The sequence below is a fragment of the Trachinotus anak genome, unplaced genomic scaffold (genome assembly GCF_046630095.1).
Source record: "Trachinotus anak isolate AG129_WGS33_773 ecotype Australia unplaced genomic scaffold, CSIRO_AGI_Tana_v1 ptg000028l, whole genome shotgun sequence".
NCBI lineage: Eukaryota > Metazoa > Chordata > Actinopteri > Carangiformes > Carangidae > Trachinotus > Trachinotus anak.
Window position 1 is genome coordinate 4,100,579 of NW_027273879.1, and position 17,436 is coordinate 4,118,014.

Below are 17,436 nucleotides of genomic sequence, written 5' to 3' on the forward strand. Positions count from 1 at the left end.
AGGGAAACATTTAAAGGACTTCATATAAGGACTTTCCCCCTCATCTGAGGCAAGATTTAAATCTCTCACACTCACACTCGCACACATATGGGTAAGTAATAGATGACATAATAGAAGAAAAGGAGGACATCAGAGCCGAGGTGCTTGTCAGACACAAAGGTACATTATGTGCAGCACATGAGGGATGACAGATAATACTTCAGTGGAAAATGATAGTCAGTCTACGAAAGAGAGAAAAAAAGGAATCTAGAGAAAAGCTAAAACACACATGTGAAAGTCCAGCTGTTTAAAATCTGCATGCAGGCCCGTGAGCGTGCATTTTAGAGACATGCTACAGTAGGTGTAGGTTCATGCAGAGTGTTCTGAATGTTTTGAAAAAAAGGATGAGGGCAAACAACATCGCCATGGTAACCTGGCGGATAACGAAACCTCGAAACAAGATTCTGCGTCGGCAGCCACATCACATCCTGTTGTCATTTTCTGGAAATTACCTGTTTCACTGTTACTCACACCTCTGTGTGTGTGTGTGTGTACGTGCACCTATACATACATCTCTATCTATCTATCTATCTGTCTGTCTATCAACGCATATCTTAATGCGGCTTATTTACAATACAGAGAGTGAAGAGCAAAATCTGAATGGAAGAATGAAAGCTGCCGCCTTACGCAACATATTCAGCATTTCTCTCATTTCACTTTTCATCACACACATAAACCTGAGGGTGACAAAGTGTTCGGCAGGAAACAGCAAGGCAAGCCACTGATCACGGTCAGACAGGACAGGGCGTGTTAACAGTGAGCCAGTGGAGGCTGTGTGTCAGACTCTACATGAGTGTGAGTGTGTGTGTCTTTGTGTGTGTGTGTGTGTGTGTGTGTGTGTGTGTGTGTGTGTGTGTGTGTGTGTGTGTGTGTGTGTGTGTATTGAGACACAAGTCGAGACAGTGTGTGTTCCTACAGATATAACAGGCTGTCTGTCCGCTGGACCTACCTTGTGGGAACTTCGCTTCAAGGTATTGCATAAAATAAATATACAAACACACGCACACACACACACACAAAAAAACAAAAAAAAAGGTTTGTTAGCTGTTTCCAGCCAAACAAGAAGTTGCCATAGATGCACTTCCTGGACCACCAGGCCTGTCATCTGTCAAAAGGGGAAGCTGGCATCATCCTGCACAAACACAATAACCGCTAATATACTAGTATTGCTAACCGCTGTCTTGTGATTTTAGTCGAGGCAGAAAGTGTTTTTTCTCCAATTCTCTATGACTGATGATATCCACCATAGGGAAGTCTGTGTGTGTGTGTGAGGGCCAGGGGTCCGTCACAGGACTTGAACGGGCTTTGTGGATATCTGGGCTGTGACTCCAAACCCCAAATTGAGGGATTTTGTTTGCCAGCCGAGAAGAGGGAACAGTTAGAGGTTTGCTCCGGTTGCGGTGAAAACCACAATGCATCAGCTCAACAAACAGCAGCTCTTTTGCATTAGACAGAGACAGCACATTACAGACAACAGCAACTCCTGGAACTTAGCTTGTCAGAATGAATCTGCATCAAATAATAGCAGATTTTTCTTTATTGTTAGTGACAAGTAACTCTGTTTGAGGGATCAAATGATATCAGTTCTTCATTAGTAATCCGTCAAATCCTAAACTGGCCTTCGGCTGCAGAATACCAATGTACAAAGACACAAGAACACACTCAACTTTGCTCAGAAACATGTATAAACACTGTCTCGTCTCCTCTTTTTTCTCCCACCATGCATCTGCTCTGTCCGCCTCAGACCTACTCACACCCCGAGGCTTTAACTATGACTAAAACACAAACTAGGTCGAGGTTGTGGTATTTCATCCCTTCCAGTGATAAATGCTCAGAGGCCCTGTGAATAACATCTCTGTATCTCACCTCATCTATTCATCACCTCAAAACAAACTGTGCACTTAATAAATGATAATTCATTTAAATCTTAACATGATGTAGCAATGATAGCATTGTATGAATATCTATAATATACACTCTCTGTGCTACTGAGCAAATTTTTTAACATCAAGCACATGGAAAAGACACACAACACTGAAAGACAACATAGATGTAAAACACACACACATTTACACACTTTTGCACACTTTGTTTAGAATCAGATACAGATTTGACACACACCAGTAAAGTACCTGTTTGAAAAACACACGTCAGAGCAGAATTGTGTGGGACAAAAACATCTTCCACACAATCAGTCTTTTCTATTCTAAGTTCTTCATTTCTGAACAATGGAAATGTGAGTAGGTGAAGAGCAGAGCTGAGGTCGGTCAAAACACCCACACTAAGCTAATATTTGACATTTTGTCACCTTTATTTTATGTTTTTAGGAAAACTCACTTTGTTTTAGGATCAAAAACCTAAGGCTCATCTGAAAGTGAGACATTGAACAGCATCACATTTACTACCAACACTGTGCTGCCAGAAAATCAGACCTTAGACGAAAATTTAGGTATTTTTCAGCCACAGTCTCTCACTATGGGTCACAGCAACTTAACCACCTTCATTATGGAGATTTGGAAACTCCTGACACTTTCCAAAGAAACTCAAGTTTCTGACTTGAGTCTGTTGGTACAAAACTGTTATAACCAGTGGTCAGAATGGCAACAACGGTAAGAATAAGACCTGGGTTGAAACATGCCACAATTTTCCTTTAATTAAAAAAGGCAAAAAGTAATAATAATCTGGACATTATAAAAATGATAATGTAGTTTAATTTGGTAGTTTCTTCCATTATAAAAGTGGCTACTCTTTATAAAATTTTTGATGTCTGGGCATCCTAGTAGGGACTAACCCAGAATTGAATTTCAGTGGCATAAACGGAAACTAAAAGTTAAGAGAAAATGATCAGCAGAAATGTAATTAATGCACAATTTGGTGTTAAACACAAGCAAAACCACTGGTATGATCCTTAAGAGTTTAGAGTTGTTATTATTATTGCTTTACACAAACAGTGATACAGTGATAAATCAGAGTCAAAAAAACACAGAACTCTTTCTCTTCCTTTTACAGAATTCTGTGTATGACTCTTTCATGCTCCCATAAATGGAATAACTGTAATCACAAACAACACAACTCTTGTTTCAAAACTTTTTTTTTTTTGAGCTGCTGTGCTGGGTCTTTCCAGTTGAGTTCAGTGTTAGCCTAAGCCTATTGTAGCTGTCTGGCTGTATGTCCAGAGTGCAGAAAGGCTCTTTATTCCAGCCTATATTTGCATAATAATCGGGTCTGAACTGTGTCAACTCAGAGACTGAGCTCTGCTCCAACAGCTGATGAAGCAGCAGGAGCACGCGCTGCTGACCCATGATGCCTTGCGGCCGTGGGAGCTGTGTGGGTTAAAGGCTGAGATGCTGATGGCTCGTTTAATTGGTTATGACAACAGGAAATGACATCAGCTACAGGCCCAGGGGGCTCTGGTCTACAGTTCCTCAGAACTGGATGATGGCTGCATGTGTTGATTTATTGAAGTGGACGTATGATAAAAAAATACACATTCAGATCCTTTGCTTATCCACATTAACACACACAAGTGCTACCATGAACACACAGTCCTCTTTGTTGCTAAGGCCCATACAGCTCAGCAGAGTGTTTGGTGGCTGCACTACAGTGATAGTGAGGACTCGGCGCTGCTATCAGCTTTGTTTAGCTGCAGATCTGAGACAATGCCAGCTTTTACACAGAGTTCCTGGCATCAAACACACGGTCACTCAATCTTTACTGTCTTTCAAGCTCTGTGGAATGAGGAGTCAGGGCTGGAAGTGGGGGGCGGGGGTTGCATAAAATGTAAAAGAAGATGGCGAGAGCTAAGGGGAGGGTGCTAGGTGGGAGAGTGAGGGAAGCCAGGCAATCAGTTGTGGGGAAGCTGTGTTGTAAGCATGGAGGGTGTGGGACAAGCTCGTGTGTGACTGGCGTGAGATGACACATACCTTCTCCACGTCAGCCTTAGTCACGTTAATGTCAGCGTCCATCTTCTCAAAGTATTGCTGTGCTCTGTCGGCCTCTTTGCAGTCCCTCTCAAACCGTTTTTTACTCTGGAACATGAGACAGAAAACCAAATTTAATTTGATCACAGGCAGTAAAATCAAACAGCATATAACCTGACGTTTTAATGAGCCCCGTAAATGGACGTCATAACATGTACATATACGTCATATGTGTTTGAGGCCCAGCATTGTGTGCGACAGAGGTTTGTTTATGTCACTGACACAGCCCCAGGGTCTGTCAAAGTCTGCAGCCTGCAGATTAAACAAATGTTCATAGAGGCCGTTTGTGTACAGAAAAACAAGCATTCATCCAGCCCTCTTTCGACCCCTCCAACCAAACAATCAGTGTTTGTTGGGCCAGCGTGCACTCTGAACTATGCCTATCTGCCTCGCACAACACAATGCGATCATTGAATGCACAGAGAAGTTTGAGGAGGACAAGGAAGTTATGCATCTCTCTCACACTCTTTTCTCTCCCCCGTCAAAGGGGCCAGGCAGAGATAAGAGGTGGTGCTCTGTGCAATCTCTCTTTTCGCTCCTCCACAAAAACAAATACAACAGACACTCCTGGATCTGCTCTTGTCTAGTTTTCCAACAGTGACATTACAGAGAATACCAAACATTTGGTCTACAACTGATGATTAAAACACACAACTGATACTCAGTGATGCTCCTTTGTTTCAGTGTCTAAGGTCATCTTTTATCTAGATTTACCTCGGGCTGTAATTTGTGTTCATTATCTAACTGAATGTCTTTATCTTCATACATTCTTAGCATTGTAAGTCTGTCATCCAGGCAACAGATGACATACATTATACAAGAGCACATTCATTACAAGTTAGCTGTAGCTTTAACATAACCTTATTTGTACTGTATTGTAGAATTTCTTGCTGTGTATATTCATCATATACTTATGAAGTCTGTCCTGTCTCCAGCTGAAGAAAGATAACATTGTTTGAGGTTTCTGATGAAGACAGAACAGGAGGTCCCTCAGGGCTCTGTGCAAGATCCTCTGCTTTTGTTTATTTCACCTCCTTTATGTTCTCCCTCCCTTTATAGTCACATGGCTCTTCCCTGAGTGTGTGTTGTAGGTTGTGGCGTTAATGATGATGAGTTGATTTTCATCCCTTTATTCTGCAGTGGGAGGCCCTGATGTATTTGATGTATCATTCGATGAACCTTGAGTAAATGACGGCATAGATCTAAACTACATTTTCTGTCATGACTTAAGTTCTGATAGCTGCTTTTATTTTGAAAAAAAAAAAATGGCATTCATTAGCATCAGAGCAAACAAATCTGAATAACACTTATCAATCCTTTCATCTCATAAAAAGACATACAGTATATCACCTGCAGCCAATCATATATCATCTTTAGATAACTACCAGGCATAAATTTCTTAATGACTGAATGAAACTGACTAAGCTGTTGTCTGACTGATGTGCTCTCTGCAAGAAAACATCTGTACATCTTTATTTACATGCAAACAAAACCCAGCTAGTTTGATTAAAAATTATTCAATAAGCTGGATTCAGATTTGATATCACTTCTTCATGCTAATGATTGAAATAAAAAAACTAGTGTCATAAGTTTTCAGTATTTCTTAAAATTTAACCTATTCACTTAGGTAGAACAGCTATCAACTGAATCTGAATTCGGTGGTGTAAATATACATATTTTCTACAGCTAATAGTGTTGATGTATTCAAAAGTTTAAAATTCTATCAATACGATCATTTTTAGCGTTTGAAATAGTTATACTAGAAATCAAGCTGAAGTTGGCAACTTTAGTGATACAGCAGAATTAAGTGTAGTTATTCTTTAACTGCTACTTGTGAACCTTTGTGATACTGCACATTAACAAACTCACCGATTCCAGCTGTTTCCACGAGCTCTCAATGTGCTGCTGTGCCTTACGTCCATCGTGGAAGTGCTGTAAGAAGAGTTGGAGAAGGGGAAGAAAAAAATTAGAAATATTATGATACTATTCCCAAGCTTAAGGGATTTAAAAGCAGGTGAATCTGACCTTGACATCGTCTGGAAAATAAATTATAAGCAGTGGGAATGAAAGTCTCAACCATACCATTAAACACTCTGAATATTACTCACACTGTGACAGGAAAGTATTAATGTGATCTGAGAAAGTAGGGCAAATTCAAATGGATACTATACTGTGACTGCATTAAAATTATGACCACATAACCCACAAGCTTAACTCCCAGAGATTTGTACAAGCTCGAGCAGATGGCTAAAAGTCTATTTGATTAAAGAGAAACCAGATCATATCCCACCAGTTCAGCACAGGTGCATAAACACTGTGTTTTAAAACTCTGGAGAAACAGTGTTAGAGTTTTAACTTATATTAAATCACCACTACTAAAAATTAAGACTCTATACGAGGTAGAAATTCCACTGAAGTAAAAAAAAAGGTCAAACATACTGTAGCTCAAGTAACAATGGCATCCAAGGGACAAGTAACAGACAGGGAACAGATGCTGCTTTATGAAGCTATTAAGCCACATGTCCTCTAAGGAATATTGTGCCAACGGCAAGGTTTTGTCCTCGTGCATACTTCCAAGACACATTTCAGTGATTTCATGACCTCAGTGCAGTAACATTTATGAAATCACCACACTTCTCTAACAAGGAATATTTCAACAGAAAAGGTTTGCAAGATAAATATAGAGTAGAGCAAATCTTGAATGTCCACAAGGGGCAGTTTGGCTTACAGACAGCAAGTCAGTAATAATAAATACAAAAAAGAAAGAAATATACACACACATACATAAATAAACACACACAATGTTTTCACTCCAAAAGGTGATGAAGCACCTTTCAATAGGAAAACATGTTTAAAGAAAATACCCAAGCTTCTCTCTACTGAGGCCTAAATAATGGAGTGTTTAGCCTGCTAGCAGCGTGTGTGTATGGATGGTAATGTGGGGGATCCCCTAACTTTTTCTCTAGAGCCACAGTGAGGTTAACATTTGTGGGTTCGAATGAAATGTCTAAACATCTGTTGGTGATCCCCTGACGTTTCCTCTAGAGCAGTGGTTCTCAAACTTTTTCACATCAAGCACTGACCCCTAACAACTTAGACCATGGATCCCCATTTGATAAGATTTTGTCCCAGGGTCCCTCATCTGATAAGATTTTTTGCTTTTATATGTTTTATTTTAAAACCCATGTCAGAAATAGCTGACATGGGTTTTAAAATAATAAACAGACCCATACATTCTGTCACTGTTATAATGGATAGAACTATAAAACAAATATAAAAACAAATAACATTCCCATCAGCCTCAGGTGTAGGATACTTTATTTTTAGTAGTGATTAGCAAATGTTAGCATGTTAGCATGCTAAACTAAGATGATCAACATTGTACCTGTTGTGTCATTATGAGCATGTTAGCATGTTGGCTCTATTCGATGTATGTTCAGTATATGAATGGACAGAGGGATAGAAAATATTCAGAACGAGACGGTTACAACTGTTAGATGAGATAGTAGGAGGGAGAATAAGAAACAGAAAGGCTAACGGACACACTGAAGCTTACAGTGAACATATAACAAGATAAAACATGAAAGTGTATGAGGAAGCAGATATTGTAATCTAGGGGGAGACAGACAGGCTACAACGGAGTCTGGAATATGCCAAATGTGGCGTTTTGGACGAGGCTAGGTGGCAGCGGTGATCTCAACTCTTACAGCTCAGACACTGTGTTTTTATAATGGGCCTCACTTGGTCTGTCTCACTCCAGGAGACCAGAGGACTTGGCCTGTAGGCAGAGCACATCCCTCTACAGCTCTCTGTGTGGATCACAGCCAAATCCCCCGACATGGAAGCACAGACCCACCAATTCTACAACGTTTGCTGTTTTTAAATTAGATTGCGATTACACATAAAACATGCAAATGATTCCTCCAGTGCCTGCGGTCACGTTACTCTGCTAAAAACTCCAAAAAGAAATCAAATCAAAATGAAAAACGCCACAGAGACTTGACCATCAATGAGGTTTCCCCTGGTTACGCAGCCTGCGGAAGCTGGGGTTGGTAGCTGAGCTGAATATCGATGCTGCCTTTCAATAACAGACCCAGGCTGTTGGAAAGAACAGAAAGCTGCTGCTTGTACTTCTCCTGAATTTTCAGTGCTTGGACAGCACAAGGAAGTCCTCAGTATTCTGTGTGTTAACTCACACACACAAACAAGAGATGTGAAATTAGCACTGATGCAAAAGGCTTAAAGGTTAATCCCACCTGAATAACACTGGACATGAGAGCAGTTAGTGAGAATGCGCTCTGGTTTACCTCAGGTAGTCGCACTTCTCATTTCCCAAAGTTTCGAGGGAAGCTGCGTAAAATAAGGAAGTGCTCCAGTGTTTCAGAGGAAGTATTTGAGCTCAAACAGAAAATGGGACATTGTGGAGCAAGTAAAGTCCTTTCAAACCAGCGTATCATCATGTGCTTCGTTTTTTGTTTTTTTTTTCAACTGCTGTTAAGACCTTAACCTTCAGATTCCTGTTAGATATGATATAATGACGAACTCTAAAAATGTCTCACTAACTGATGATACGATGCAGTGAAGATGCCATGAAGCCTTTTCACACCATGTAGCGCTGGCCTGCATGATGTCATTGTTAGTGTGAAGCATTCTTTCAACCAAATATTTGTCTCCATAACAACATTTCTGAAAAAAATCCAGGATGCATCAACAAATCTTCCATCACTGTGAAGATGAACAAACTCCGCTGACACTCTTCTCCAAACACCTCCATCAGATTCAGATTATCTACCGACCACATCGTGTTTGCTTTGACCAAACCAAACACTGACATGTGAGTCCATTCACTTTCCAGCACGATTTAAAAAAAGGAGCCATCAGCCATCTGGGCTGCAGGTATACAGTAAACGTTGCAGCCATTTTGGCAGATGTTCTGAAGCGTTGGTCTCGCCGTGTTTAGAGTCGCACGCTGCAGAAATACACTTGGCTCGGCGCAAGAGAGAGCAGACGTGTCCCGTCTTTCCTCCACTCATCCCTCTCAGTAACAGCATGTGACTGCTGGCACTGTCAGGGACATCTGGGCCGCTTCAACAGGTCGGTGACCTGAAGCTGCCACTCTCAGTTACCCAGGTAGTTGACAGACAGCGAGAGAAAGGAAAAAAAAAAAAAAAAGCTGGATTTAACACAGCAACAAATTCTGTCCTATAAAAGTGTGGACTGGAAAATATGATCATTATCCATCCACATTAGATCAGCAGATTTAATATTTACTTAATAATGTGGAGCAGGCCTGCTCTCTGTGCTATGACTACGTCTTCAAAGACAAAGGAATTCTTCAAGCTGGTCCCTGTAGTTACGCAAGTCCACCAGGCTCCCTGCAGGAACCATAATGACAGAACCAGGGCATGCTACAATGAAAGACCATATACTTGAAGTAACAAATAGTGATTTTGTGAACTGTTGTTCAGGCAGAGTTCAACAAATACCACCTTTCTCTGCAGTTCTCTGTGTATTACATTGTCACCAGTTAGTATCTGCTGTCTACCTTATCGGCCAGGCTACTTTCCAGTGTCGTCCTTGTACCAGACTGAGCTGAGGTGGGACAGACGTGCTCTGGCGGGGCATGCACCCTGTGTGACTCACAAGCCGTCCGCTCCATGAACACAATGTGCTTTCAGCAAAACAAAGACATGAGCTGAAAGAAACAAACATCTTTTCCTGTTTGAATAATAAGAGGGGAACAAAAACTTTAGAGCATTTAAACTTTAGAGAGTGAAAAGGTGCACATGTGTATCTGTGCGCACACTCACACAGGCTCTAAGTGACCTGTCATTCATTGACATGATTTGGTTCATAGGAATGTGCACCTGCAGTCCTGTGCAGTTGTCAACACACATATAATCAAGACACAGCCACAAGTCATACGAGATTAGACGATGAAACCTCCTGAAAGCTCCGCTGAGACGTTCCTCCTCGTGTTTAGACCATTAAGCAACGATTCAAACAGAGCGAGACTGCGGAGGTTATTCATTCTGAAGTCTCTCTTCTTTTTTCTTTTTTCTTTTTTTTTTAAGATTGACATGTGCTTTCAGCGACTATGGGAAGATCCAACGATCAATCCTCCCTCTCAGCTTCCTATTTGTCTTTCCACTCAGCACAAGGAGGCATGTGAGGCCACTCCAGAGACACACTGTTCCCACACTGCACTTGCATCTCTCTTCTCTCGCCTCTCACGGATAAGTGAGGTGAGCATTCTCTGCCAAAACCCACCTAAAGATGTTTTATAGCGCATTATGGCTTTCAGCTGACCTTTCGGTAAATGCTATGCTTACTTTCCTGGCCTTGGCAGCTGAGTAAGATGATTTTCTTTTTCTTTCTTTTTTTTAAATGATTTTTTTCTAGCTGGTTGAACTTGTCTCATTGCAGCAGGATAAGATAGATAAACCTTTCCCCTCAACACCAAAGGATATAATTATGGGCCGTGATGGGGGTGCAAGTGGACCCCTCCACTAACACTACACTTAATATAGTACAGTGACATTTATACAGTAAATGTTACAGTCTTGGGAGCCTTGGGAGTGATAAAGGGTCTTTATGAGCCCTCATGGACAGCAGTATGCTGACCAAACACTTTATTATGATTCCTCAGCACAATCACAGTCCGGTGAGGCTTAGGCTCTTCATCCTGTATTAACCCTGCCTGGTCTTCATCTTTACCTGTTATACTATTAAGCATAAGAAAGCAATGCATGCCAAACAAGAGGGTATCTTGAAGAGGTTTACATAAACTGTAAATATCTAAATCTGCTATCAGGCTACTAAACACTGACAGTTGTCATTTAACTGTTACTGTTATTTAAATTCAGTCATTCATTTATTTGTGTTATCTATACTATATGAATTGTAACGAAATGTGATATTTTATCCGTTTTATGTAACTTTCTGTGAAGTTTGAAGTTGTGTGTGTGTGGACTGGCTAAGCTGCAAAGGAATTCTCCTTTTTGCAATTAAAAAAGTTGTCTGAATCTGAATCTAAATGATGAATAAAATATGTTTGCGCAACACATTAAACCAAGTAGCTTCTCTTATAAAGCCAGGTTCCACTTTTGTAAAAGCAAGTATATGAGCTCTGAAATAAAATCCTTTAAGACAACATTCTTGGCCTCACCCCCTGTGCCACCCCAAGCCAAGCTTAGTGAGAGGTTCACCCAGGGAAACAGCAAAGGGAGGTGGGGAGGGTTACAAAACCCCACATGAGAAACTAATGAGGTATTATTATTTTGTTCCCCTCCTGGGTTTGTAGTGTGGATTTTTTTTCACCTGTCCAATAAGCTCTCTACAAACCCAGGAGGCTCTGACCCTCCTCCTATCTAATCCTACTGTCTGGGTTTTGCCTGCATAGCTGCGTCTGACAGAGACACAAATCAAAAAGCTCCAACAGAAGAAAAAACACTCAGTGGTGCTTAAAAATTCATGTGAATGAAACCAGAGGAAGGACTGACGGGTAGCACGAGGCAGGACTGCTTTACCTCCACCTTTCAGAATATCACTAACACTTTCTCCAATAGTGTTTTAGACAGACTTGCTCTGAAACCACTTTCTTCTAAAAAATATACATATTTAAAGATCACACTTTATGAAGGTGTTTTCTCTGTAGCTTGTGGTTTCTGTTATTGTCAGTCACCTTTTCAACACTCGAACATGTCAGAGTGTCATCCTCCATCATTCATGGCTATATTGAATCTGTCTTTGAATCAAAACTGGGGAAAAAATAAAAGCTTAATGGGATACATTTACCCAACAAGGATACTACTCTGAATACAACTATTTGTTCAGATTAAAGAATGCTCTGTTGGCAGAATATACTCTTGTAAGTTATGGTGTAATGCTATGAAGGGAACCCCCCACCCCCTGCACAACTGAAGAAACACTGTTCTGGACTTCTTTGGTCAAGACACATGATGAGCTATTCGCAATATCAAAAGGAGATGGATGGAGGGGAGAGAAACACAGATATAGGGTAAATAAATACAGGAAAAGTGCAGAGAAATGAAGAGGAAGAGAAGTGTCAGAGTGACATCCTGCAGCCTCGGGGGCAGCCGGGGGTCTGTCCAATGACCCTCTATGATAAGAGCCAAATCTGGACACTAGAAACAAGCCAAACCAAGCCAGGCTAAACCAAAGCCAAAAGAGCAAAACAGGTCTTGGCAGGGTGGATGATTCCCCTTTGGAAGCATCGGAAATTCCCTTTCTCTCTGTTTACTGCAACCAAAACTAAACTAAAATCAAAACTGATCACAATAATGTGACCCACGGCTTCCTGTATTTATAGCAGCAACACTGATGGAACCAGCTCTGCATATTAACATATGCTGTTTAAAAAAAAAAAAAAAAAGAAGTCCCTTTGCCTTTGTGCCCTCTGGTCTTGGTTTTCCACTCCACTTCCCTCAGCTGGACTTTGTGACATGAGAGTCCATGACAGATTTTTCAGAAAGTACTTTTTTTTCTTCCAGCTGTGTGGCTTTCTCTCTGCTCCTTCACCAACTCCATGGATTACATGGACACCACACTGTTATCTATTAATCATGCGCTGCAGGTTCCGAATCACTTTATAATGGCGAGGAGGAAAAGTGACTTCACCGTTTAAGAATAGTGCAGGGTGTGTGGAGCACCAATTATTTTGTTAGTTGGTTTAAAAAAGAGAAATAAGGCTGTAATGATAGAGAGAGACGACGACTTTGTTCCATAAAAAGGACGCAGTCGGTCATGTTGTGCGCTGCTGGCCAGCCTTTGGGTGTATCTATATTTATTCAGCGATGACCTCAGATCATGGAGAAAAGAGCATGCAGAGGAAATGGGCTACTTAAGCTCTTGTTTTCCTTTACAGAATCCATGTGCTGCTGCCTAGACATTAAACATGTTTAATTTAAAGCACTGGTATGTGGAGACTGACAGCATGACGTAGACAAAACTCAGATAGTGTAGGAAAAAGCAGTGGATGTGGAAAGAGGGCAACTTCATGTAGTTCAAAGACGACGCCTCACCGATTTTCTCTCGGCCTTGAGTTCCTGCAGGTAGCGTGAGAGCTCAGTGATGATCTGAGACGTTAGGTTCTCCGCTATAACCTCGTGTTGACCTGCATAGTCATTTAACTCATTAAGCGTCATCAGGAAGGCTCGACAGAAGGTGTACCTGGGGACACACGGGAAATGGTGTTAGAGGAAACACAGTATAGTTGCCAACACAGAAAGAGTAGCGATAATAGTAGCAGTAATTCAGATTTGGTTTGAAACATCTTAAAGGAATAGTCTGACATGTTGAATAACTGAGAAGACTGATACAACTCTTATTACTGTCACAACTACATTCACTATTTAACAAGTTATGTCTTGTTTGTTTAATCTATACAAAAACTAAAGTGTGAAAACATCAACTTTGTTTTAAGGAGTGTTGTTTTTACTGAGGCTAGATTACCAACCAGGCCCAGGGGCTCCAAAATCTACATTTACTCCTGTGTTTGACCAAATTGCTTTAATCTATTTCTGTGTTTCAAGTCATTAACGCACGGAAAACCTTGAGAAAGGTTGTATTACTCCATCACAGATGTACTGTATGACTGAAACCCAGTGAATGTTTTGATTATCAATAAATATAACAGTTATTTTCTTTAGTAATCACTTGTGTCATGTATAAAATGTCAGAAATAAGTTCATTCAAATTGCTTTTGATATCTGATCAACAGTCAGAAGATGTTGAGTTTAGTATCATAGAAAACTGGGAAACTACCAAACATTCACTTTTGAGAAACTGGAGCTAGAGACTTTTGGGTACTTTTGATTAAAAGTCACTTAAATGAGTAATCAAATTGCTGCCAGTTAAGTGGTGTCTAACTTCTCATTTAAATCTCCACAAGAAAATGACTCAGCATATTTCCCAAAATGTCAAACTCTTCCTTTAATTCACTTTGTGGGCAGCATCCTTCGACTCACTTGCTCTCCTCCTCTTCTCGTGAGTTCTTCTTGGGTTGATACTTCTTTGATAAATTCCTGTGAGGACAAAGAGAGTTCAGCATCGTCAGCCCAGCCTGCAGACGGGCAGAGCACCATTACCATTATACTTCCCTCACACTGCCCTTATAGACCTGCCAAAGGATCATCCAGTACACCATTCAATCCAGCAGAGTGCTTTCTGCTCCTGCCCCCCCCCCCACACACACACACACACTTCCCTCTCTCCAGGACATAAATCATCGCCCCCAGGAGAACGCATGCAGAAGCAGTCACCAGAAACAAGTATGCTTTTCTTATGCAGCCATTGCCCTTGTTTGGACTCTGGCTGTATGTCGGTGGCACGACATGAGTGCAGCATGTAGACGTATGGTGTAGAGAGTTGTGTGAGGAAAGAAAGAAAAGAAAGGAAATATGTCACTGTGCTGGCTGAAGGTCAACGGGTAATGCTGGGGAATAGGCTGCAGATAACAACGATGTCCTTTTCTCAACCTAGCGACTGTTGTGTTGTTTGACAGGCTGCAGTGCATCTTGTCACGTCTGTTTCATCATGACAGTGTGACACTCTCACCACCCAACTGGACCTCTGTCAGCAAAACATAATAACGCGCACCATGCTCTGATGGATTTGGGTGGCCGCTGTGGACTTAGGCCTTCAGAATCCTTTGTTTAATTAAAGAGCGTTGTTGTCAAGTTAAAAATGAACCAACATACAAGCACAAAAAAGGCCACAAGGCCTGTACCAAAAGTGTGACTAATAGTGAGTCATGCTGTAATTTTCCAGTTGTATTGTATTTGTTTTACAAGTCAGTCCAATGCTTATTAAAAATTTATGAAATTTTATAACAATTACTAGTACATCTTTAAAACCACATTACAGAACAATTCAATTGTTGTGAGTTAATTACTTTGAAAAAGCTGGAAACAGCAAGGCGTTGCAAGATTATAGCACTTTACTCACAGATGTGATCTAAATCTCTCAGCATGTACATGTCTGTACAACAAAAAAAAACATGTAACATGTGCCTGCACTCCATCCAGCTCTGTCTGCCCCCCCCCCCCCCCCCCCGACACCTCTCCTCCCTGATGGTGTTTGCACTGTTGCTAGGCAGATCTATCTGTCTGTCCTTCTCAGCCCATCTCTAATTATAGTCCTGGTTCCCGCTCACTCATTCATCCACTCACAGTCAGATGTTGACTGGCAGACTGTATAAGCCTGTTCACTTTAAAAAACATATTTAACATGGTTGCTCACATTCAGAAGCAGCTTTCGCTTAATTAGGATTGTTAAGTGTATATTTGAGTACACGTGTCGGGTTATGTGTATGTCTATGTGTGCATCTTTGTCTGGAGTATGAAACAGTATGAATCTATGGTTTACTGGAAACTTGCTGGAGGAAAACGTCTATACATACTGGTTGATAATATGACACCAGGCTCTTTTTCTTCCTCCCTCACCCAGTCTCTTTTGTTCGGGGACTTTATTCACACTGTGTTATGGATTATGCCAGACTGGAATTTGGGGGAGGAGGAGGAGGAGGCATTAATGCATTGCCCTGCAATGACTAGACTGAAGCATTGTGCATGTTTACACCAATGCAATGGAAGAGGATTATTCATGGATTAGGGCAGTGTGTGGTTGGTATGGTGACAGAAATGGTACAAAGTAGTGTAATAGCCATAGATGACATTCAATCAGTGACACTTTATTTGCAATTGTATGAAAAAATGCTGAACCATCCAACTTTTGATCACTGACCACTCTCCTTTAACTGGACCTGTTCTGCAGGCATTTTACTGATCTGACCCACATTTTCTCGAATAATCATTTGGTCTATAAAATGTCATATAATTTAAAAAAAAAATCAGTATTATGAAATCAGTATTATTCACAATCTTGACTTATCAGAGCCCAGAGTGACGTCCTCAGATTGCATGTTTTGTCTAAACAGGTTTCCAAAACCCCAAAATATAAAATTTACTTTTTCATAAACAAAGACAAAGACAAGCTCAAAATCCTCATAAGAGATAAACTGGAGACAAAATGTTTCACAATTTTACTTGAAAAATAACCTACAGCGTCAATGGATCAATCATTTCATGACTCATGACTGACTGAAATTTATTAATTTCCTCAGTGAGTCAGCACCAGGGCCTGAGACTTAGTTACAGTAGATATAATGCACCAAATTTAAATGATATCAAGTTACACCTGTGCTGGTGAAACGCCTTCTGTGAACAGGTCTATTACCACTAAAAGGGAAGGAAAGAAGAGATGGAAAAATCTCCCCAACAACAGAAAAGAAGACTTGATCAAAGGGCCAATTCCATTAGTTTATTAGATCCAACAGCCGTGTGTTTCTTTTTGGTTTGAGTTTGCTCGTTAGATTAAACCTGATTCCATGAGCTAAGTTGATTACAAAGGATAATTAGTCCTGAGGTACAGCCAAGTAGCACAACAACAAAGAAGCATAGTGTGTCGAAAACACAGGAAAAACCTTATGACTCAATCTGTCCTGCCTGCACGTCCCAATTTCCTCATTTTAGCCTCTTCTGACAAGTGTGCCAGTGTGGACATCCGTGTGTGTATGTGTGTGTGTGTGTGTGTGTGTGTGTGTGTGTCAACCAGATAACAGGCCCAGTTTGACAGCGGGTCATCTGTGTAAGCACAATGACTGAAAACATCCGCACCATCTGTGGAGCCTTAACTTCAATAAAAGCCAACCTGCCGTGGCAAGACGAGTCTCCCCCTGTTCTTTTGTCAGACATACTGTAGACAGATGCTGACTAATTGAATTATGGGACGTCTGCTTGTGTTCAAATGCAAGTGCAAATGTGCGAAGGCATATGTTATTCGTCCATAATATTTGTTAAAAACATTGTTTTATTTGGGAATTGTTGTTGTTGTTGTATGCGGGTAAAATAAGAAATATCCACAAGTGAACAAATTCAATTTTACATGGTCTGAGTGCACTTGAATATTTTCTGTTCATCACCCATTTGCTTTTAATAAGTTGGACATTGTTTCTCTTAATTCAAATGTTTGAGCAAATGTATATTAATGGGAAAAAATAGAACAAAATGAAGGGACATCAAAAAAATACACAAATATCAATTATTATTATTTTTGAGGAAAAATTTATATTTCTATTTGATATGTGTCTGTCTTTAAGTGAAAAGTTGCAGGGGTATGAGGATAATGCATCCATGTAAACACAGACAGTCCTATTATCTCAAGACGACTTAATTCTCAAAAAGAGTGGTATGGTCTGTTGAGGATCTGGTGCAGGGTTGTTGCTATGTGAATGCGTGATTGGTATTGGCTGGTATGAAATGGGGGCGGGGGGTTGGGGTCAATACTTATGGCATTAGCCATATTGTCAGTCCTGTTTAAAGATGGGGATTGTGGA

General features: G+C 40.7%; 1 protein-coding gene across 22 annotated transcripts in view; it reads right to left on the bottom strand.

Moving 5' to 3' along the window:
- The window catches only part of fnbp1b (formin binding protein 1b), a 59,407-nt gene that overhangs the window by 21,945 nt on the left and 20,026 nt on the right, over positions 1–17,436 (bottom strand). For all 22 annotated transcript variants that reach the window (XM_071466821.1, XM_071466833.1, XM_071466832.1 and 19 more), the window contains exons 3-6: positions 14,009–14,065; positions 13,064–13,211; positions 5,889–5,951; positions 3,963–4,067 (exon numbers count right to left, since the gene is read on the bottom strand). In XM_071466821.1, coding sequence (XP_071322922.1) covers positions 3,963–4,067; positions 5,889–5,951; positions 13,064–13,211; positions 14,009–14,065 — 373 coding nt within the window. The remainder of the gene's footprint in view (positions 1–3,962; positions 4,068–5,888; positions 5,952–13,063; positions 13,212–14,008; positions 14,066–17,436) is intronic.